Raw genomic sequence first — 24,429 nt, 5'->3', positions numbered from 1 at the left:
TTGATAAATATCGACAGTGTTACCCATTGTTTTTTTCATGACAACCGATAAAAAACGACAGTGTTACCCCTTATGTTTCATTTGATAAAAACGACAGTGTTACCCCTCATGTTTCATTTGATAAAAACGACAGTGTTACCCCTTGTGTTTTTATTCATGACGACCAAAGAAAAACAACAGTGTTACCCCCTATGTTTTATTTGACAAATATCGACAGTGTTACCCCTTATGTTTATTTCATGACAATACACAATAATCAATCATCAATAAAGAGGATATACATGACATTAAATGTATGTTTGTATTTCTATTATTTCCCTTGTTTTTTTTCAGAACGACCAATAAAAAAAAAAAACAGTTTTACCCCTTATGGTTCTTTTCATGAGGACCAATAAAAAACAACAGTGTTACCCCTTATGTTTTTTTTCATGACGACCAATAAAAAACAACAGTGTTACCCCTTATGTTTTTTTTCATGACAACCAATAAAAAACAACAGTGTTACCCCTTATGTTTTTTTTCATGACGACCAATAAAAAACAACAGTGTTACCCCTTATGTTTTTTTTCATGACGACCAATAAAAAAAAAAAGTTTTACCCCTTATGGTTCTTTTCATGACGACCAATAAAAAACAACAGTGTTACCCCTTATGTTTTTTTTCATGACGACCAATAAAAAGAAAAACAGTTTTACCCCTTATGTTTTTTTTCATGACGACCAATAAAAAAACAACAGTATTACCCCTTATGTTTTTATTCATGACGACCAATAAAAAAACAACAGTGTTACCCCCTACGTTTTTTTCATGACGACCAAAGAAAAACGACAGTGTCACCCCTCATGTTTCATTTGATTAAAACGACCGTGTTACCTCCTATGTTTTAATTGATAAATATCGACAGTGTTACCCATTGTTTTTTTCATGACAACCGATAAAAAACGACAGTGTTACCCCTTATGTTTCATTTGATAAAAACGACAGTGTTACCCCTCATGTTTCATTTGATAAAAACGACAGTGTTACCCCTTGTGTTTTTATTCATGACGACCAAAGAAAAACAACAGTGTTACCCCCTATGTTTTATTTGACAAATATCGACAGTGTTACCCCTTATGTTTATTTCATGACAATACACAATAATCAATCATCAATAAAGAGGATATACATGACATTAAATGTATGTGTGTATTTCTATTATTTCCCTTGTTTTTTTTCAGAACGACCAATAAAAAAAAAAAACAGTTTTACCCCTTATGGTTCTTTTCATGAGGACCAATAAAAAACAACAGTGTTACCCCTTATGTTTTTTTTCATGACGACCAATAAAAAACAACAGTGTTACCCCTTATGTTTTTTTTCATGACAACCAATAAAAAACAACAGTGTTACCCCTTATGTTTTTTTTCATGACGACCAATAAAAAAAAAAAAAGTTTTACCCCTTATGGTTCTTTTCATGACGACCAATAAAAAACAACAGTGTTACCCCTTATGTTTTTTTTCATGACGACCAATAAAAAGAAAAACAGTTTTACCCCTTATGTTTTTTTTCATGACGACCAATAAAAAAACAACAGTATTACCCCTTATGTTTTTATTCATGACGACCAATAAAAAAACAACAGTGTTACCCCCTACGTTTTTTTCATGACGACCAAAGAAAAACGACAGTGTCACCCCTCATGTTTCATTTGATAAAAACGACCGTGTTACCTCCTACGTTTTAATTGATAAATATCGACAGTGTTACCCATTATGTTTATTTCATGACAACCGATAAAAAACGACAGTGTTACCCCTTATGTTTCATTTGATAAAAACGACAGTGTTACCCCTCATGTTTCATTTGATAAAAACGACAGTGTTACCCCTTGTGTTTTTATTCATGACGACCAAAGAAAAACAACAGTGTTACCCCCTATGTTTTATTTGACAAATATCGACAGTGTTACCCCTTATGTTTATTTCATGACAATACACAATAATCAATCATCAATAAAGAGGATATACATGACATTAAATGTATGTGTGTATTTCTATTATTTCCCTTATGTTTTTTTTCAGGACGACCAATAAAAAAAAAAAACAGTTTTACCCCTTATGGTTCTTTTCATGAGGACCAATAAAAAACAACAGTGTTACCCCTTATGTTTTTTTTCATGACGACCAATAAAAAACAACAGTGTTACCCCTTATGTTTTTTTTCATGACGACCAATAAAAAACAACAGTGTTACCCCTTATCTTTTTTTTCATGACGACCAATAAAAATCAACAGTGTTACCCCTTATGTTTTTTTTCATGACGACCAATAAAAAAAAAAAAAGTTTTACCCCTTATGGTTCTTTTCATGACGACCAATAAAAAACAACAGTGTTACCCCTTATGTTTTTTTTTCATGACGACCAATAAAAAACAACAGTGTTACCCCTTATGGTTTTTTTCAAGACGACCAATAAAAAACAACTCTGTTACCCCTTATGTTTTTTTTCATGACGACCAATAAAAAGAAAAAAAGTTTTACCCCTTATGGTTCTTTTCATGACGACCAATAAAAAACAACAGTGTTACCCCTTATGTTTTTTTTCATGACGACCAATAAAAAACAACAGTGTTACCCCTTATGATTTTTTTCATGACGACCAATAAAAACCAACAGTGTTACCCCTTATCTTTTTTTTCATGACGACCAATAAAAAACAACAGTGCTACCCCTTATCTTTTTTTTCATGACGACCAATAAAAAACAACAGTGTTATCCCTTATCTTTTTTTTCGTGACAACCAATAAAAAACAACAGTGTTTACCCTTATGATTTATTTCATGAGGACCAATAAAAAACAACAGTGTTTACCCTTATGTTTTTTTTCATGACGACCAATAAAAAACAATAGTGTTACCCCTTGTTTTTTTTCATGACGACCAAAAAAAAAAATAATTTTTACCCCTTATGGTTTTTTTCATGACGACCAATAAAAAACAACAGTGTTACCCCTTATGTTTATTTCATGACGGCCGATAAAAAACGACAGTTACCCCTCATGTTTTTTCATGTTGACCAATAAAAATCGACAGTGGTACACCTGTCGACGTTTTGCGGGGATCCGTACCTGAGCTGTTTAGAGTGTTAACCTCCGAAATTATCAATGCACCTTCAAGACACCGAAAAAAGTAAACACAATGGTTATACGTGACTCTATAATTCGCATTAAATAGAGATAAGAGTCTTCCAACGGATGACATCAACCGGACTTGAACCCCAGTCTCCAGGGGGTTAGCTCACACCTCTCTCCACTTCCCACTGAGATTTGTCATTAAAAAAAGTCTGTGGTTATATATGACATTGCAATAGACATCATAGCATTACGTTTAAAATTAAAGATATTGTGTTTTCCACAGAAATTGAACCGCAGTCTCCAGTGGGTTAGGCAGAGTGCACTCCACTGCACCACTGAGACGATGACATTTCACAATAATAAATCATCAATAAAGAGGATATACATGACGTTAAAATGTATGTGTGTATTTCTATTATTTCCCTTATATTATTTTTCATGACTACCAATAAAAAACGACAGTGTTACCCCTTATGGTTTTTTCATGACAACTGAAAAAAAACAACACTGTTACCCCTTATATTTTATTTGACAAAGACAACAATGTTACCCCTTATGTTTTTTTTCATGACGACCAATAAAAAACAACAGTGTTACCCCTTATGTTTTTTTTCATGACGACCAATAAAAAACAACAGTGTTACCCCTTACGTTTTTTTTCATGACGACCAATAAAAAACAACAGTGTTACCCCTTGTGGTTTTTTTCATGAGGACCAAAGAAAAATGACAGTGTCACCCCTCATGTTCCATTTGATAAAAACAACAGTGTTACCCCTCATGTTTCATTTGATTAAAACGACAGTGTTACCCCTTGTGTTTTTTTTCATGACGACCAAAGAAAAACAACAGTGTTACCCCCTATGTTTTATTTGATAAATATCGACAGTGTTACTCCTTTTGTTCATTTCATGACGACCAATAAAAAACAACAGTGTTACCCCTTATGTTTTTTTTCATGACGACCAACAAAAAACAACAGTGAAATGAGTGAAAGTGAAAATAATTTTCCATGCAAATAAAACTAAACATTTTCGTGAAGAAGTTTGATAATGTTAGGTTTTGTGTGAGGCCACTTTGTGAACAGCTCTTCAATGCTCTCGACGCGAATGATATCCGTCACCAACCACACTTGAAACTCCGGTACAGACATGGCGATCTCTCTGCTCTACTTCACCGCTTTTTTTCCAAGGGGAGGATAAAAGCTTCGAAAGAGGTGAAAACCATTATAAGTCGGGGCATGTGGACGGCTTCAGTTATGCCGATGGGGAGATTGTCGGTCTTGTCCACGGCAGTCGCAGGGAGCGTGACGTCACATACGAGACGTGTAGTCTTTCTCATTGTGTTCTCTCTACAGCCTTTAACTAAACAACTGCAAAATAAACGGTAAAACTCTTGGCATGAAAAATTATCATTTAAATCCAGAAACAACATATGTGTAATCCAGGGCATATAAGGACTGGGACCAGGAAATAATTACTTTCTCTCTGAAACCCAATCATATTCTCGATCTCATAGGTCCCATGGGCTCTGCCGGAAGGGCCGTGACTTTGCCACTCTAGTTTATTTTTTTATCATTTATCATTTTCATCATTGTTTTGAGTAAATGTTTTTCATGATGAAGAAAGCTTTTGTTTTCATATCCGACAAGTATTTAAAGGGGTGAGTGTGTGTGTGTGTGTGTGTGTGTGTGTGTGTGTGTGTGTGTGTGTGATAAAGCTAGGTGAAAAACGAACAAAGGAGACAACATAAGCACAGACTCCATTTTGATTTATTTCTGAATGCAAAGCTAAACATAAAGAGGGGATCCCTCACAAGCTACCGACTACAAGCCTTTTCTAGTACACATAACCCAACCCGATGGAGGAACATGAACAGAGAACCCAGGGGTACGGGTGCGGCCGTACCTTTACATTTAGGGTGGAGGTCCAAACGACATTAACCTGCTGATCAGCCTCAAGCCTGACGCATCAACCAAGGGCAAATGAACTACTACAGCTCAAATGGGGTACGTTTTGTAGAGTGTTGGAACCGCACGCGCGGTGATTTATAGGAACAATTGCGTACGACACACACACACCGCTCCGCAGGGGTGTGTTTTGTGTGTGTGTGTGAGTCTGGGTGTCGCACGCACGCTCCCCGGGACCAACCTAGGTCGAGCCCACTTGTTTCCATGAATCGTCGGTTTCACGGAGGCGCTCGGTCCGGCTCGGCTCAGTCTTAATCCGGTCCGACCCAGGTCACTCTGTTAAGTCCCTTCACAACAGTTACTTTAATACGAATTCAGACCTGTCCCCCCCGACCGTTTAGCGGGACCAAGGTCCCTCTCTTGGTTAATACGAAATAATGATGTATCTTTTTGCCTTGTGAATTTAACAAAACCTCTTTTACATCTCTGCCTTGTCACCCTCTATACACGTCAGTCACAATCAACCATTGCTTGTACTATGCGCCACTTACCGTGAGGGGATCAGCTGGGAGAGCGAGTTGTTCTGCTTTGCCTGTGTCGAGGAGTCGACATGGAAAAGGACTCGAACGATTGAGTTTACCTACTACAAATGTAGTCAGGTAGATTTATTCTTAGGTCCAATAAACACAATCACTTTTACAACTGAGTATAGATTTGAAAAGAAAAGACAGTAAAAGAAGAAGAAAATAGATGAAGAATGGCCTATTAAAAGTACCAACGTTCTCCCAAGAAGAGCCTTTGAGGTTGGGTTTCTAAGTCTAAGTACCAACGTTCTCCCAGGTGAAGCCCGAGGTTGGGTTTTTAAGACTAAATTTAACAACGTTTCCCAAGTGGAGCCCAGGTTTTAACGTTGACGCAACTCTCGTGCCTCAGTACACCGCATGACCCCGAGAGTTGCCTTTGTTTAATCACGCTTGAGACTAAGCTAGTGCTAAAGAGGATTCCTATTAAAAGTACCAACGTTCTCCCAAGAAGCACCCTTGAGGTTGGATTTCTAAGTACCAACGTTCTCCCGGGTGGGGCCCGAGGTTGGGTTTCTAAAACTGAGTTACCAACGTTCTCCCAGGCGAAACACTTGAGGGGTTGGATTTCTAAATCTAAACTAAAAAGAAATAGAGTCTGAACCGAGCGCTACGGTGTCAGAGTCCTTAAGATGAAAATCTATTGCTATGAAGGCCGCAGTTTTTTGGAAGCAGAGGAGCAGGGCAGAGAGGAGCACACGACACCACACCAACAGCAGAAAACCAAAACGAACGACTGGGCTCTCTCTGCAGATCTCCCTGCTTTACCCTTCTGATAACAAAAGATCCTTTGATAAACGTTCCACAAGGGACACATGTTCTTTGTATTCCTCCAATGTTTCTCCACAAGGAGATATGTTTAAACATTCAATTTACTACATAAAAAGGGTATATAATGTAACCAGTTGGCTCTATGGTAAGACATTTTAAGGCACACAATTTTAACACATAAGAATATCTAAAGTAAGCAATTTACTTTCTCATAAGATATAAGGCACACAAGAATTTATAAAGTAAGCAATTTACTTTCTCATAAGATATATGAGGTACACAAGAAGTTATAAAGTAAACAATTTACTTTATCATAGGATATATGTAAGCACACAAGAAGTTATAAAGTAAACAATTTACTCTATCATAGGATATATGTAAGCACACAAGAAGTTATAAAGTAAACAATTTACTCTATCATAGGATATATATAAGCACACAAGAAATTATAAAGCAAGCAATTTACTTTATCGTAAGATATATGTAGGCACACCTATATATATGGTGACCTTGTTGACAGCATGGTGTCACAGCATGATTCTGGAGTGATTCTGGAACGGCTAGGTGCATCAATATAGTGAGTCCTATCGGCACACACGTCAGTTTAGATGCATCAGTCACAGAGCATACAAGGGCCAAGGCAAAAGGTTTCAGGCCCGACAGTCCCTCCGTCCGTGAGAGTTAGCTGCCTGACAGCCCTGCACGTCAAGCCTGAGCTCCACACATGATCACCAACACTATATACTGTTGGATACTCCTTCCATCCATCTCCTGCTGTTCTTCTCCCCCGTCCACGCCGATGCCTCAGACGCAGGTTGATCCTAATCAGAGCGCTATTCCTGGACTGGAACCCTCCCTTATAAAAGGTTGTTAATCGACCTTGTATACCGATCACTCACCACTCACTCATTGCTAGAGTTAATGGGCCTTCTAAGGCCTGGCTATTCTACAAGTTGAGAACTCCTTATCAATCTGTTAACCTTACAGCGTGGCAAAAATGAAAATATACCCGTAAATATTATGACTTACATGACTGGCATGCATAAATATTGCTATTTATCAGGACTGAGAAATCAATCTATGTTAAAGGTCCCATGGCATGAAATTTCACTTTATAACATTGAGCTCCCCTAGCCTGCCTAAGGTCCCCCAGTGGCTATGGCTTTAGGTGTAAAAAGAGCACTAGGTATCCTACTGCGCATTTAAAAAAATGAAAGGTCAGATGCGCCGATTTGGAATTTGGCATAGTAAGGATCCCCTGCTAGGGTTAGGGTTCCTTCTCAAGGTTTCTTCCTTGCTAATTTCAAGGGAGTTTTTGCTTGCACTTATGGGGGATGGGGTAAAGGGGGGTGTCATACATTTTTGGCCTGTCAAGCCCTTTGAGACTGTAATGGTGATTAAGGACTATGCAAATAAAATAAAATAAAATTTTCTTGAACGTCTTCAACTGTATTAAGGGCCCACTAACACCTATATATAAAAGCATCCATAAAGTAACTTGCCATGGGACCTTTAAAAAATATACCCGTAAATATTATGACTTACAAACATAAATATAGCTTAAGCATAACTTTTATTAACTGTTATAAAATCTCTTTTTTTTTTTCAACTGGGGTGGGGCACTTTCCTCCCTTGGATTATCTGGGGCGGTTGGAATATTGTCTGTCGCCTGGCTTTCACTCTGATCAGAATCTGTTACAAATACATCTTTGAACAGAAAAAGGAATGTGGGGTGGTTGAAAGCTGGAATGAGAGCAGTACTCAGAGCAATAAAGGTACTTGATACCCCTCCAAGGGAGAAGGAGCCCAGGAACGCCCCCACCCCGGCCCCCAGTACGGCCCCTACCGTTCCTGGCCATCCATAGCGGCCGGCTGCTGTCCCGGCTACAGACAGATCTAGGCCTGCTGCCGCCGCCACCCCTGTCAGAACACCCAGAAGGGGCCATGGATCCAGCACAGTTATCATTCCCTTGATGAGGCTCAAAATAGCCACCCCTGAACCCAAAGCAGCAAAAGATATGGTGATTGCGTCTCCGGTCTGCAAGGAACCGAAGACTGACATAGCGAGAGACATAGTGAACAGCTGATTATTCCAGAGTCCATAGAATAGCCCCTCCAAAGCGGTCGTATTTGATTCTACTTTTTGCTGGTCAAGCACATTGGTCCCGCATAAGGCAAATACTTCACCAATCATTAACATCACTGGAACTGGTGCAGGGTTGAAGTAGAAACCATATCTTTTTCCAAAAATAGCCACAATGATAATAATGAAGAATAAAGGGTTAGTCAAAAGCAAAAATCTGAAGTTGAACATTATAATAAGAGTAATTACGATAATGAAGATGAGAAAACAAAAAACATTAAAAACTTTCATCTCGAAGTTGGATCTTTTCCTAAAGCCTATAATATGAATGAAACAATATAAGGTAAAAGAAGAGGCAGAAAACTTAACAACTTTTGCATTAGGTCTGATAAAGTGCTTAAAAGTATAACCCAGAGCAGCAAATAATACACAAATTAACATAAGACACACAGATCCAGCGATATTCAGGGCCTCGATGTTTACTTTGGAATCCTCCGGAATCCTTTCTGGAACCGTTTTAATGAACTCGGAGTATGTGCTTTTTCCAGCCCACTCCGTCAGAAACAGGCCCAAAAAGGACCCAATCAGATTATATTGAACAACAGCTGTAGGCAGATAAGTGGCTCTGAGGCCCGCCCAGGTGTCATTCGACAGTGTGTTATTGAGGTCCTCCATGAGCAGCCCGTCTACTTTGACAGTCTCCAGGATCTGAGCGGTGACCACCACCATCTGCCCTGTCAGCGCACCTCCAAGGACAGTGTGCACCAGGCCAATGCAGAAGCGGAAAAAGACTGAAATCAGAGCACATGGAAGGCATCCATAGGACACCGGAAGACTTGAATCAAGCAAAGGATTGCGTCTGTGAGTTTAAAGAGTCCGGTCATATCTATGGCGACACATTAGTGCCATAAAGCACTAATGTGATAAAACATGCATTCGGGCGTATTATATTATTTCACACGTGTAACGGCGAGCGCAACACTCAGAGTGCTGTTCCCCGAGCGAGGGAAACAGCTCCTCGAGAGCATTACCTCGTAGCAAGCGAGAGGGGGGAATAACTTCGGTCGCACAAAACAGCCTCTCGCGAATGATGTTCTGCTCTCTAGCTTTATTTATTTAATTTTGGCACTATGGGGGAGGGAACCAAGGTAGGGCGGGCTCTCCTGTGATTGGTCATTTCTGAAGAGCGATGCCCTCCTCAGCCCTCCTCTCATTCATTCTGAAGATTGTCGGTGCCGTTAATGCTTCTTCATAATAGTTGACTACTTTAACGGCACCGACAATCCAAAACCCGAGTGGAATCTAGATGGAAAAAGTCTGTAGTTCAAAACGTGAGCAGCTTTTACTTCGTCGCCACCCACAGAGTTTGTTAGGTAGGCCTACGACCATTAAAAAACACCACGTTATTTCCCACAGACATTTGACAGATGGAACCGGAGCCTCGGAGGCGGGACTTATTCTTCAGAGGTCTATTGACTCAGCGGTTCCCAAACTTTTTTTCCTGCGCACCCCCTTCTACGTCCCAACCGGGTTGGCGCACCCCCAATCCCCACTTCAAAATGAAGGAAAATAAAACGCAACAAAGCTTTGTTTTATCGCCATATAACGACTCATGTTTAATCAAATATAGCGCAAATATAGCAAAAGGGGCATTTGACTTAAATTGCCATGTTTCGTGCGCAGGTGACGAAGGAGAGAAGACGGCTTCAGACAGCTGTTTGCTAGAACCTCACTGCACACCACGTACTGAGGCTTCGGGCAATCTGTATCGCCGATCCAAGTGAAGCCCAGACCCAGATAATTGTCATCATATTTCCTTCTTTTTTCCCTGTCTGGTTTTCACACTCATGATCTCTTTTTTGCCATCTCCTTCCCTCCTCTTTTCTTTCTCTATTCTCTCCGTCTCTGTTGCCTCCAAATCCTCACTCTCTCTTGGTCCCTCTCCTCCTTCGTGACTAACAACATTATCATAAGACGTCCCACTTGACAGTTTCCCTGATTTCAGCCAGTTAAGCATATTTATATAGGAATGAATGAAACGAGTTGGCGCGCATATGGCAGTCCGTAGAAGAAGACAGAAGTGCGCAGCCGTAGAAGAAGACAGCAGCTGTCTTCTAGAAGAAGACAGCAGCTGTCTTCTTCTATGTTTAAAATACAGTTTTTTGATTTAAAATAAAAGGGATTACAAAGGAAATGTTTACTGTTCATGTTTTGTTATTGTATCGAAAAATCCCACTTAAGAAAACAACACTTTAATTGTGTAATATTACACCAGACCGCCATTACATTTTTCATCTCGCGGACCCCCTGGTGGCAGCTCGAGTACCCCTGGGGGTGCGAGTACCACACTTTGGGAATCCCTGGACTATACAATTCAGAATGAATGAGAGAAGGGCTGAGGAGGGTTGTCAATTAAATATCGCGCTTCAGCAGTGGCGAATCACAGGAGAGCCTGACCTGCCTTGGTTCCCTCCCCCATAGTGCCAAAATTAAGCGCGAGAGAGCAGAAGATCATTCGCGAGAGGCTGTTAGGCGCGAGAGACTGAAGTTATCACGTGCAAAAAGGTAATGCTCTCGAGGAGTTGTTTTCCTCGCTCTGGGAGCAGCGCTCTGAGTGCGCACGCGAGCAGAGATGGTTTGCAGTAATATCTGCGCGTGTGAAATTATATAATACGCCCGAATGCATGTTTTATCACATTAGTGCTTTATGGCACTAATGTGATGCCATACATATCTGTTGATGGATTTGTGTGCCTCATTCATGTGGCTTAATGTTAGCCTTTCAAACACGGAAACATTCATTGGTGAGAGCTTACCTGAGGTCAAGGTGTTGCTGTGTGGTCACGTAGAGTTGTATCATCCCAAGGACATAATGGAAATTAAGTAGAAGTTTAACAAACAAGCACACAATTATGATCGCTCTAAAGTAAAGGTGCTTCAATGTGAAAATGAAATGTGGTTGGATCTGACTACCTCCGTCTTAAATTAAAGTCATGACGCCGACGGCATAACAGATCCTATGTGTTAACCATATACTGAGCTGAGGCAGCTGGAGATTCAATTCGTGGGAGGGACGCTGTCAGGTGTCAGACTTTTATTTGGTGGATGTGATTTCCTGTATTCTGGTGCATTTTGGGGATGGCCACTACCTAAAAATTCAGATATACAGAAACAGATAAAGAAAGAGAGACAGAAAGAGATTTTGTTTCCTGAAAAATATGTTAAAAGTTTCTATATGATTCTAGGCCGAAACATAAATGATCACATTCGTCTGATCTTTCCTCACGATCCGCTGGCTGCCCGCCCCATAAGCAGGCCGTCAAAAAAACATGTCTCTGTAGGCAGCCTACGCCCCTAGATCGTGCACAAAAACAAATGGTTCTACCAACCACTAAAATCAAAAATAAATAGTATTCCAACAAATCATCGACAAGGGGTGGGTGTTGTGGGGTTTTGCGTTCATGATAGTTTTTACTTGATGCACATGGAAGGGAGGGGCGAGCTGGCTCTGTTTGTTTGGGATCTCGCTTCAAATAGAGCTCGTAAGTCTGCCCTTTCCGGTAGACCCCCATGGGGCCTTTGAATTTTTTTGTTTTCTTTGCATGAAAAATGTAATTTAAATCCACGAACAACAGATGTGTAATCCAGGGCATATAAAGACTGGGACAAGAAAATAATTACTTTCTCTCCATTGAAACCCATTCATATTTTACGATCTCAAAGGTCCCATGGGGGTCTACCGGAAGGGGCGGGACTCTATACCAACAGAGGTGACGCTACCCAACAACGCTGATACAACCTTTAAGCAGTCGCAGGTATCCTACATTATGTCAAATGAAATGACTTAGTTCAAGTGAATTCCCCCCAAAGTATTGCATTAACATTTCTGAATTTATGTTATGGCGACCATTAAAATACATCGAAGGACATTTGCGGCATGTTAATGAAACGCCCTCTTCACTTCTCCAGAAAGAAACGTATCCCCCGCAAAGAGTATGAGTATTTAGAGTATTTCTGTAAGAGTATTTCTGATAAATGCATCCCTTTCGGGGATTTTCATTGGATTAGGAAATTATGGGTGGAACTATTTTGTCCCGCCCACGGACGCTCCGGCATCTACGGATACGAATACTTTTGCTACACATTTAACACCTAGACGTGTTGCAAAACAACCTGCAAAAAAACCCACAGCTGAGACTCGCAGGAGCAGATTCGAGCAGTTGTAAAATGGATTTGTGCTCACTCATTAAAATGCGGAATTAACATGGCGTTCTTTATCATTTTATTTTTGGGAAAATGTTTCACAGATGTGCAACTTCTGATGCATTAGTTCAAATTTGGGTTTATGAATGCACACCTTTTTGGCATGTTGTCAGATTATGAAACACGGGTGTGCGAATGTGTTTTGCACCAACTGCGCTGCAATAAATGTAGCAAAAGGATTTGTGCACCTGTAACACAGATGTGCATACTCGTAGACCCTATTTTGTGTTCACAATGGTATAAAAAATATTTACGACTACAAATGTACTGTTACACATTTGTGACTTTAGAGTACACATGCAAAATAAATATATACGACTTCAAATTTACTGTGACTTTAGTGTACGCATTCAAATTCTGCAGTTACAGGTGCTAAAGACTTTTGCTACAATAATACCTTCATATGCGCGCTCGTCCCGCAAATCAAGCACATAGACTTGTCTTTTACACGTGTGAAAAAATATTCAGCCTCCCACTCTTGATGGAAATGATACGCCTTCGCTTTTTTCTTCGATGGCCCTGCCTCACTCATTTCTTATGATGCATCTTGCTTCAGTCACGTTAAAATAAAATCCACACTTCTTCGATAGTGTCCATGTTCGGCTCGGAAATTGCTGTCCTGTTAGCCTACTTAAGAGTGATTGGTTGATATTTGTTGTGGGGTGGGGGAGAGGTTAGATAGATATAGAGTTGTAGGAAATAGATAGAGTTCGCTATGAGTGAGGTTTTGTTTATTCATAGGGTAGATTATTTTTATTTTCTTTCTTTAAAGAAAATAAAGGTAGATTAATATTTTTGATATGCTTGGCAAGCTACTTATTGAGGGCTCGTGAGCTACCTGTTGGAGACCCCTGCTATAGACACCATGCTGCTACTGAACTCGATCGCTTACCACAGCAACCATGATTTATATTAATGGAAAGTTAGAGTTGTGGTTAGAGCTGTAGAGTAAATGAGCTGTAACGGTTGAAAAATATGTTGATATAGAATATATATTCAAAATAAAAGTACAAATATATGACATGGCACTAGCAGTGCTTTTTAGTAATTTGGGTAGTATAAAAGCAAAGGTGCAGTGAGTGTAACATAATTCACCTACAGTATTTTGTTATGTGTTGTTCTTTACACTCGCTGTCCCTTTAAGGATTACGAGCGTCTCATGACGTGGAGCCCGATGCGGGATATGTTTACTTGCAGCACGTTTTGATTTCCGGTTTTCTCTCAAACTAAATAAACGAGTCACACAACTGTGTGCTTATCGTGCAAAATTGTATCTTTCATTCAACGCAATTTCCACACTGGTGACCCCGACTTTAGTCTGCTGGACGTATCCAGGGACACGACACGACCATGACCGCGAACGCTGTTACTCTCAAGCTCCCCAAATTCTGGGAATCGTCGGCGTCGGCATTGTTCGCCGAGACCGAAACGCAGTTTGCGTTGCGGGAGATCACAGCGGATACGACGACTCGAGGTACTACTACGTTGTGTCAGCTATCGGAAATTCGACAGCATCCAGAGTGGTGAGCCTCCTTAAAAATCCTCCGGCAAGGGAGAAGTATGCGGCACTCAAAGCCCACCTGTTAAAGACGTTTGAACTGTCGGACGCTGAGAGAGCCAGCAGGCTTTTCTCACTTCAAGGGCTCGGTGACAGCAAAAACTGTCTGAGCTCATGGCCCGTATGCTGGATCTCATGGGTAAGCACGTGCGTGAACCCGATTTTCTTTTTGTTCAGCTTTTCCTGCGTCAGCTGCCTTCCAAAGTGAGGGCTGCTTTAGCCAACACCATGATCACTGACTGTCGGAGGCTGGCTGAAGAGGCTGATGAAATTTTTCCTGGCGGGTCAAGGGCACTGTGTGGCCGCGTCTTTTCCTGTGCACATCGCTCCTGTGACACTGGAAGACTCCACGCTCATCGCTGCCACCACTTCTCGTCGGCAGCAGTCTTCTGACCCCCAGCAGTCTTCAGGCCTGCAGCAGTCTTCAGGCATGTGTTTCTACATTAGGGTTGCCGCGGTGTGGACATTTTCACACCGAGTAATACGCTCGTGTCAACACCGGCATTACCGGTATAAACGGTATTAACTTTGAAACTATAGGTCAACCGCCATCTTCTCCGTCAACTCTCCTCTCACACTCGGTGACAGCGGCTGGCAGCGCGCCAATTCTCGGCGTCTTATAACGTTCTATATATAATAGTATAATTAATAATAATAATAATAAATATTTTATATATCCTAATATCACGGCCAAAAGCTCTATGCGCCTCCGGATGGCCGTAGCGCGGGGAGCTCACGTAGGGATTGGGCTTCGCGGGGTTTGTTTACCGGTGTTGCTATGGTAACCGGTCTTGTAAGGAAGCACGTCAATTCTCGGCGCGACAATTCTCCCGCACAGAGCAGAACTGTGGCCTATTCTACACATTTTAATTTTCTTAATTATAATTATATTATTCATTTTTATTGAATTTGTTTTTTATTACTGAAAAAACAAAACAAAAAAAAAACTCGGTGTTGCCGGTGTGCAACCCTGAGTAATCGGTGTTGACCTCAACACCGATAACACCGGTAATACCGTATACCACGGCAACCCTATTCTACATGCAAAGTTTCGCCATGCAGTTACGGAGGGTTGGGAAACGCCAGGGCCAGCGTTTGGTAGTGGCCATGAGCGTCGGCCGTGCTGGCAGGCTGCTTTTCATACGCCACAGCATCTCCGGACGGCGATTCCTGTGCGACACGGGAGCACAGATGAGCATCCTGCCTGCTTCCAGTTTGGACATGGTGACCGACGGCCACGGCCCCCCTATGGAAGCTGCTAATAACCCCATCCGTACCTATGGAACGAGATTCATTGAATTTTGTTATGGAGGCCACTGGTTTGGCTGGGACTTTGTTACAGCAAAGGTCTCCTCCTCGGCGCCGATTTTTTGTGTGCGCATGGACTGTTGGTGGATGTCAAGAACCGCCGTTTCATTGACGCCGTCACGTTTTGTTCCAATGCGTGCACGCTCAGCGGGGCTGATTCCATACGACAGTCTAGCATGCTCTCCGCCTCAGATGACTTCCACCGTCTGCTTGGCGGTTTCCCAGCCCTCACTCAGCCTACTTTCTCTGCATCTGCTGTGAAGCATGGTGTCGAGCACCATCTCGCCACTACTGGTCCACCCGTCTACGCCCGTGCTCGGCGCCTCGACCCGACCAAGCTTGCCGTTGCAAAGGCTGAGTTTACATCATGAGGTGCCTGTACACCCACTGGACGTTCCCAAAACAGCAGTGATCACGCCGTTTGGTCTGTTTGAGTTCCTGCGGATGCCGTTTGGCCTTAAAAACGCAGCTCAATCTTTTCAACGCCTCATGGACTCTGTTTTGCGGGAGCCTCCTTTTCTTTTTGTGCACTTGGATGACATCCTAGTGGCATGCACGTGCAAATCTCAGCACCTGGTGCACCTCCGGACACTTTTTGAGCGGCTCAGCCAACATGGGCTAATTGTCAACCCCGCCAAGTGCCAGTTTGGTCTCTCCGTCATCGATTTCCTGGGACACAGAGTCACTAAGGACGGTGCAGCCCCTCTCCCATCAAAGGTGGAGGCGGTCGCACAGTTCCCACGCCCGCTCACTGTCAAGTCTCTGCAGGAGTTCCTCGGCATGGTGAATTTTTACCACCGTTTCATCCCTCGAGCCGCCCAGCTCATGCGACCCTTGCATGAGGCCTTGCAAGGTAAGCCCAAGCACGCTGTGGACTGGACTGAGAGCAGGGACAAGGCTTTTTTTTGCCACTCCACTTCGAAAGCGGCACAGAGATTGATTGCGGCTAAGTTTGTTTGGCACGGCCTCAAGAAGGGACTGGGCTAACACCTCTTGAGTGCCAGCGGGCCAAAGTGCACCGCCACACTAAAGCCCCGTTGGAGTTGTTCCCAGTGCCGGAGAGACGGTTTGACCATGTAAACGTGTATCTGGTCGGCCCTCTGCCCTCCTCTCACAGTTTCACCTACCTGTTGACCATGGTTGACAGGACCACCCGTTGGCCTGAGGCTGTGCCACTGACGTCGCTAGCATCGGTCGAAATGGCTGAATGTACAAACACTGAAGAGAGGGGAGGTGTGGATCGGAGATCAGATGTCCCATCTCCAGCATCTGGGGACATTCCGAGATGATACAAGAATGTTATAGAGTTAGTAAGTTAGTTTGCAGTTTTATAAATGTTAAAATATATGAAACTTTGAGAGCTGGACCGAGGACTGCACTGCTCATTAACAAAATAATAGAACAACGTTGATTGTTTTAGTTTTTACAGTTATAAGTTTAAATAGCACAATTGAGCAAACAGACAACAAGCATTGCACAATTAGCACCATCCTAACTGAAGGAGCTTATTACTCCTTATAGTCCTTCTTGGCCTCTCCGGTCATCGGGAGCTGGTCTTCTTTCAATACCAACGGTTCAAGAGATATCTGGGAAACAAAGTGTTCTCTCGAGCCCCGTATCTATGGAATAGTCTGCCACCTGTAATCAGGGAAGCTGACCCTGCCGAAACATTCTAAGCAAGGCTGAAAACCTAACTATTTAAGTTACGTTCACAACAAAAGCAAAGCAAATTTATGATGACGCGGCACAAGTCAATGCAAAGTCAATGCAAAGTCAATGCAAAGACGAAAATAGATGCAAATTTTTCGCTGGCCAAGCCGGCGGTGCAAATTGCTCAAGGGGATGAGTGTCTGTGTCAGTGTCTGGCAATGTGAATGTCTCAGATTGTGTGGATAAGCATTTGTGTAGTCAATAAATTTACAGTTTTCTACATGTTTGGTGTGCACCTTGCCCTGCCTAATTCATTAATTTCATTCCACCCCTTACCATCCCCAAAAGGAGAGATGCGTACCTTCCCAATATTTCTTCCTTTTTTAATTAAGAAAGTTTTTTCTTGACCTCTTGGAGGCTTGGGCTAGAGGGGTGTCATAAATAAATGTCCCGTTAAGCCATTTCAGACGGTAATGGTGATTAAGGGCTGTTGATATTTGATTGAGTTGTATTGAATACTTGGAACTCCCCTTAATGGAATTCCAACTTGTTTATTAATTAAAGTGATCAGGAATCATACAAATATCTTTGCTAACCATTCACTTAGAGTGACAAAACATGTTTTCTTACCAGATTGTGCCATCGTGTCTTCCTGAGCACAGCAACAGACACTATCGTGTATGGATGTGCTTCCGTTCAGCGGGGCCTGAGAAGGAAATTAAATCATATCTGATTTATCAGTAGGTCATGAAATACGGCTATTTATAACTATTTTAAACAAGCACCATATGCGCCTGTTTACGACCTATAATACATGAGCATGTTTTATTCACACAATATTCTGAACAACCCCAGAAAACATGAATTCTTGGTTCCTGTGACAGGAGCGGGACGCAGTGATAAGGAACATTAAAGTACACAATGTAAGCACAATTCACGTTGCTTACGAGTTCTATGTAAAGGTTCAATTACACAAACCTAGATGCAGATTTATCCCATAAAGTGTTCTTCAGCTATGCTAATTTATAGATATCAGATTTAGCCGAATTGACTCCAAACCATAGTGCACCACCGTAACAAAGTAATGTCTGGCAGCTGAGCTGCTGTAAATTGTTTTGCTATTGTCGTAAACTAGTTTCCACTGGCTAAACATTCTATACTTGAATGCGCCTCATCACAGCGTCCCAGTCCCATCAAAATAACCAAGAATCACCCATTTCAGGGGTTGGTCAGAATATTTTGTTCATATAATGTTCATGAAAGACTTTTGGAGGATTGTAAGCAAAACTTACCAGCTGCCAAGTAGACCATGTGTCTACTTACCTAACCTAAACTAACCCAAAATACAGTGGGTAGCAACACATTGTGGCCAAATTGTAGCTCATTGCTCCACACGTTTGAAATACAGTTGTAAAACATTTTTTTGGTAAAAAAGTATCCCCCATTATATTTCCTAAAAACTCAAAAGAAGCATCAAAAGCGCAACCAACAGCTCATTCAAACCCAAATTGTAATTTAAACGTATCTTGAAACATTAACTTCTAGGGTTTTTGGTTCAGAAACGTTGAGATTCAACGTATCATTGATTTGCAGTATCGTTAGCATAGCTTCAATTCAATCTGGCGCCTGGGTTGCCTAGAGACAGCTGATGCCTTGGGGCAAGAGCAGGTTACACCGTTCGGTTACGGGTGTAAACTTGGTTCTCTGGGTGAAGAGACTATCTCTCCACCATAACATATTCAATATGTATGGGGAATCGACCTACTGGATCGTGTGAGGTTGATACTCTTTAAGACACACCTGTTGTACCGGCCCCGCCCTTGATTAGTGTTGTATAAAACACCTGTGTAGGCCTACGCTTAGAAAAGACATGCATGAGCGGGTGCGCTGCCGGGTTCATGAATGCCTGTACATATCGACCAGGAACCGCCACTGACAAGAGTGATACTGACTTTCATGTTCAGCCTGTTATCGAATTGGTGGAGTTTGTTAAAAATTCTGGAAAATGTCACTGCTTTTGTAGTATAATCAAATAAATCCCATAAGCTACTAAAAAACAAAAGAAGTCTCTTCTTTCGTTTTTTACATCGTAGTATGCGTCACAGTAACCTCACCCTAAATATGTGAGGCTTTGTTTTAACTTCTACTAGCAGCCATCTAGCTTGTCATGTTACACACGCTGCTATATAAATTATTTAATTCTAAGATAACATAGCGGATAATTAATTAAAATATTAGCAAAATACATAAGCTTCTGTGGTTGGTTCAGTCTAGGTAACTTATCTCAGTTTGACAGCACACAGCTCCATTACTAGCTTCAACAAGGCTTAGCCTAGTTAGTGTAGTGATAGTAGTGATATAAATATAGTTAGTGATATTAATTTAAGACTCACCCAACGAATATAAAACAAATGTAGAAACTCCAGCAAATGTATATTGGAAGTCAATCCAAAGAGCAGGTTAAATACCAAGTGTGGCAGACGGCAGGGAGGAGTGAGGGGAGTGGTATGTCTGGCAACCTGTTGGCTCCACCCCCAAGTCTTATATGGACATCCTCCCCTAACGGCGCAAGCCTGGGGATAATTAAGCAGGGGTGTTAGGCCTTAAAAGGGCCAAGATACTACAGACAAGGGGTGTGTTATTTTGAAGGGCTAGCACACTACAGATAGGATCTTTGTGGTTGTCTGGAGTTGCTGTACGGCCGACGAGAAAGAGATAGGTGGAAAGTATTTGACTGATTATGGACGGTACCCTAAGGCCCCGTCCACACGGAGCCGATTTTTTGGTGAAACCGCAGAAGCTTTGTCCGTTTCGGCCGACCGTCCAGACGGAGCCGGCGAATCTGGTGCCCTAAACCGCACATTTCTGAAACCACCCTCGGAGGTGGTTTCAAAGCTAATCTATCCGGACCTATGCGGTCTCGTGTTAGGATTCGTGTGGACGCCTGAAACACAAACGATGACGTCATTAGCCCCCGACTAGCTGGGGGACGTCAGACTTGCGTTGAATTTTTTATTTTATTTGTATTATTTTTGTAGCTTTAAATAAAGCCCCTTGATAAATGTAATTACTAACTGTACATTCAAAAGAAAACTCCAAAGAAACATCAAAAGCGCAACAAACAGCTCATTCAAACCCAAATTGTAATTTACACATATCTTGAAACATTAATTTCGAAGGGTTTTTGGTTCAGAAACGTTGAGATTCAACGTATCATTGATTTGCAGTATCGTTAACATAGCTTCAATTCAATCTGGCGCCTGGGTTGCCTAGAGACAGCTGATGCCTTGGGGCAAGAGCAGGTTACACCGTTCGGTTACGGGTGTAAACTTGGTTCTCTGAGTGAAGAGACTATCTCTCCACACATAACATATTCCATATGTATGGGGAATCGACCTACTGGATCGTGTAACGTTGATACTCTTTAAGACACACCTGTTGTACCGGCCCCGCCCCTGATTAGTGTTGTATAAAACAGGCTGGGTGGACTCCGACCGCAGAATTTTGTTGCAGTGTGTTTTCACAGGGCGCGCTCAGGAGGCATTGTCGTCGTTGTCAACAGCAGACAGTGCCTTTTATGCTAAAGTTAAAGGTGCGGTGCTCAAAGTGTATGTGTTAGTCCCCGAAGCATATAAGCAGCGTTTTAGATATTGGGAAAAGGGAGATGGGTCTTACCTGGAATTTGCCCGTGATTTGGGTACTTACTTCACTCGCTGGTGTGCAGCATCTGGGGTTGATGATTTTGATGATTTGTGTAATTTAATGGTGCTGGAACAATTTAGGAACTCAGTCCCTGAGAAAATAGCCATGTATATTAGTAAACAAAAAGTAAAGACTGCGGCAGAAGCTGCTGCTTTAGCTGATGAATACTGACAGACAAAAGTATTGGTCCCCGCGCTCACCGTTTAGGGTTTGATAGGGAAAATGGTCAGGCGGGGTATTTCTCTGGGCGTTCAGGTGGAGGTTTGGTCCCAGGTTTGAGAGGTGATCGTGGCAGCCGTGAGTTTGACGATGTGTGCCATTTTTGTCACAAAAGGGGTCACTGGAAAAGGGACTGTCCGGTGCGCCAGGCTCATGGCAGGCACGTTGGTACACAGGGGAGACCAGTAGCATGTGCTCATCGGATTTCAGGCAAGGCAAAGGCGGACCATCCAAAGGGCCCAGGTCCAGGTAGAATGCCAGACCAGCAAGGGGGTGAGTTGCCAGATGCAATCGCAGCTGATCCTGCTTTGCAGCCCTACTTGCCTTTCATGTCTAAGGGGCATGTCTCTTTGGTTGGTCGTAATAATCAAGTGCCATTGATTGTATTGCGGGACACGGGGGCTTTTGGTTCGTTTATCCTGTCGTCCGTGTTGCCATTTTCTGAGGAGACTGATACAGGAAGTGTTTTGCCAGTGTTAGGCATGGAGATGTCTACCTTTTTTGTGCCAGTACATAGGCTTGTGTTGCACACTACATTGGTTACTGGGGAAGTAGAAATTCACTCTGTGCACGACGAAAATGCTAACTTCCTGTTTGAGGGCGGAAGTTGAGCCTCTAGCTTCCGCTTGGCGGTTTGTTGACATTAGCCGGCTGGCCGTGTGATGTTATTGTTCGCAATGGATCGGAAAAAACGATTTACTTTTCAAAGGGCAGTCGGTGGTAATAACCACCATTGTTGTGTGGCACTTTGTACTGCCGGGGGGAGATTCAACAAAGTTTTGAGCTTTCATAGTTTCCCAAATGAACCTAATTTACGCGCCCAGTGGCTTGTGAAAGTCAGAAGAGAAGGTTTCACCCCAACCACCAGCTCTAGAGTGTGTAGTCGACACTTTGAGCAAGCGACATAGTTATCTCTTCTCCTGGAAAGCGGTGTCTTCGACCAAATATTATTCCATCCTTGTTCGGTTGGAATAATTACACAAAAAAACCTCAACGGCCCGGAGTTTGGGATCGCCGGTGTTGTGTCGAGATCTGTTTCCCCGTCGAGATCTGTTTCCCCTAGTCCCCGCCCCCGTCCGAAATTACCCGAAAAGGCCCTCTGTTCCATAGGAAAGGAGGCTCACACATCTTTCAAATTCATACTGCTGACTTATTTCCACACAAGAGATAAGTGCTGTGATTTTCAGGCTGATATCATTCAATTTGACCATTTAGAACAGGGCGAACGCATCCTGACAGCTTGGAATATTACTGTCAGATGCTGTTCCCCCTCTGTTCCATAGGAAAGGAGGCTCACACATCTTTCAAATTCATACTGCTGACTTATTTCCCCACAACAGATAAGTGCTGTGATTTTCAGGCTGATATCATTCAATTTGACCATTTAGAACAGGGGGAACGCATCCTGACAGTCATTATCTGGGACTAGGGGAAACACATCTCGACGGGGAAACAGATCTCGACACAACACCGGCCTCAAGCAACCCAGGCTTTGGACCGCGCCCCCGAGGATGACACCACCGTGGAAATGGAAATGGGTGAAAACACTGTCTCTGGTTGTACTGAGTTGGCTTCGACACCTCTGATGGAAGACCACGATTCCACAGCCAGCTCTTTCATCGTGGTCGACCGTGAGAAATTTGAGAGCATGTCGAGGCAGATCGAGGAGCTCACACGGCAGATCGAAACACTGCACATGGAGAGATTTGGATTGCAACGGTTTTCTACATCACCTAGTGACATTCGCTACTATTCCAGCTAAGAAATTTTGAACCTGAACTTTTCTAATTATCACACAAGCATTCCACTTGCCTCCCATCTGTATGATTGATTTGAATGATGATTCAATTGGAATGTTTTAATGTAATATGAATGCCATCACCATAAAAGCTATGTCCTGTTTGCATGCAGATTTCCATCATATGAACATTTGATGGCCTTTTGGGATCTAATTCAAGAGGCAACAAGCAGAATGGTGAGAGTCACCAGTGGTCAGAAGAACCTCTCCACCAGTACATCCACTGAGACCCCTATGAACAGACCAACAGTAAGTTTTACAATAAACATATACCACCGGCTCGGTACATGTGGATCACACATTTTGCTGGTGACTGCCACAGAAGAGGCAGTTAACTGTGTATTGTTTCTGCTCAGCTCTGTGCATGCACCACATATTTTAAACACCCTAGTTTGTGTATGTTATCGTTGTGTTGTAGTGCTTCTATCTACAGTATCTAATACAGTGACTATTTTCCCTAGAAACTGCTGCCAATTGACGAGCTCTTCCTCTTCCTCAACTACCTGTCAACCGGCTGTACACAAAGGGAGCTTGGTCACAAGTTCAATATCCACAGAGCAACAGCAAGCAGAATAATTGTGACGTGGTCCAACTTTTTGTATACTTTGCTTGGATCGCGTTAGCATGACGTGTCACTGCCTGTTACGAACCCCTGCTCGTTAAAGAGGTGCAACAAAAAGGAGGGAGACAACTGATAAAATGTTTGAATACGTTATCATTTATTGATAAATCAAGGGATATGGGGGAATTAAATAAAGAGAAAGGAGATTGCCCTTCAATAAACAAAGCATTCAAATGAACATGTACAATTAACTTAATCATTAGTAACATAAGATCTTTTCCTCATTGACCTGTAGCACTCTGCCCTGACCATCACCTCTCCTGAACCCGGATCTTTGTCAGACACTGTGGAAAAATAACAATTTTAGCAAGTTAGTAATTAATAGGATAGCATGCAAGTTAGTTGGTAAGAACAATGACTAGCAACTCTAATAGGAAAATATTGTTGTCCATCTAAAGTTCGTTTGTTCATACACAGGCAATCGCAGTTTGCGAACTTGACAACGAACGAACCAACGTTTGATACTTTTAGGCTACTGCCTATATAACACGCAGGAGTGTCAACAACACATATCCTCCGAACATAACATCATAAACTAAACAAGGGCTAAGACAAACATCTAACGCACGATTTCGACTTTTATAATGTATAGAGATAACATAAAATTGACCAGATAACATAACTTTAGCACGTAGCATGGATATCATGTTGTTGTGACTTACCTTCAAAATTGTGCAAATATTGCGATAGATACAGTATAAACCCCTTTTCTCGTTTGCTTTGGGGTGCGGGTGAAAATATGCTGACCAGTCGATGAACATCGTCAACTGTTATCGCCGGCATATGTCCGAGACATCTTGAGAAATTTGCTTCGGCCATTGGGCTACCGGATTCCAGCCGAGTCGTGTT

General features: G+C 42.3%; 1 protein-coding gene across 1 annotated transcript; it reads right to left on the bottom strand.

Moving 5' to 3' along the window:
• Positions 1 to 5,524: 5,524 nt before the first annotated feature.
• LOC130386250 (uncharacterized) lies at positions 5,525 to 19,653 on the bottom strand. The gene is made up of 5 exons (XM_056595054.1): positions 19,633 to 19,653; positions 17,870 to 17,945; positions 16,717 to 16,858; positions 11,277 to 11,293; positions 5,525 to 9,251 (listed from the first exon to the last, which is right to left on the bottom strand). Exons 2-5 carry the CDS (start codon positions 17,880 to 17,882, stop codon positions 7,954 to 7,956), a joined length of 1,470 nt encoding a protein of 489 aa, XP_056451029.1. The 5' UTR covers positions 17,883 to 17,945; positions 19,633 to 19,653; the 3' UTR covers positions 5,525 to 7,953.
• Positions 19,654 to 24,429: the final 4,776 nt, after the last annotated feature.

This window comes from Gadus chalcogrammus, chromosome 1, assembly GCF_026213295.1.
Source record: "Gadus chalcogrammus isolate NIFS_2021 chromosome 1, NIFS_Gcha_1.0, whole genome shotgun sequence".
NCBI lineage: Eukaryota > Metazoa > Chordata > Actinopteri > Gadiformes > Gadidae > Gadus > Gadus chalcogrammus.
Note: the sequence above shows the minus strand (reverse complement) of the source record. Positions and strands in the feature narration are given on the sequence as shown.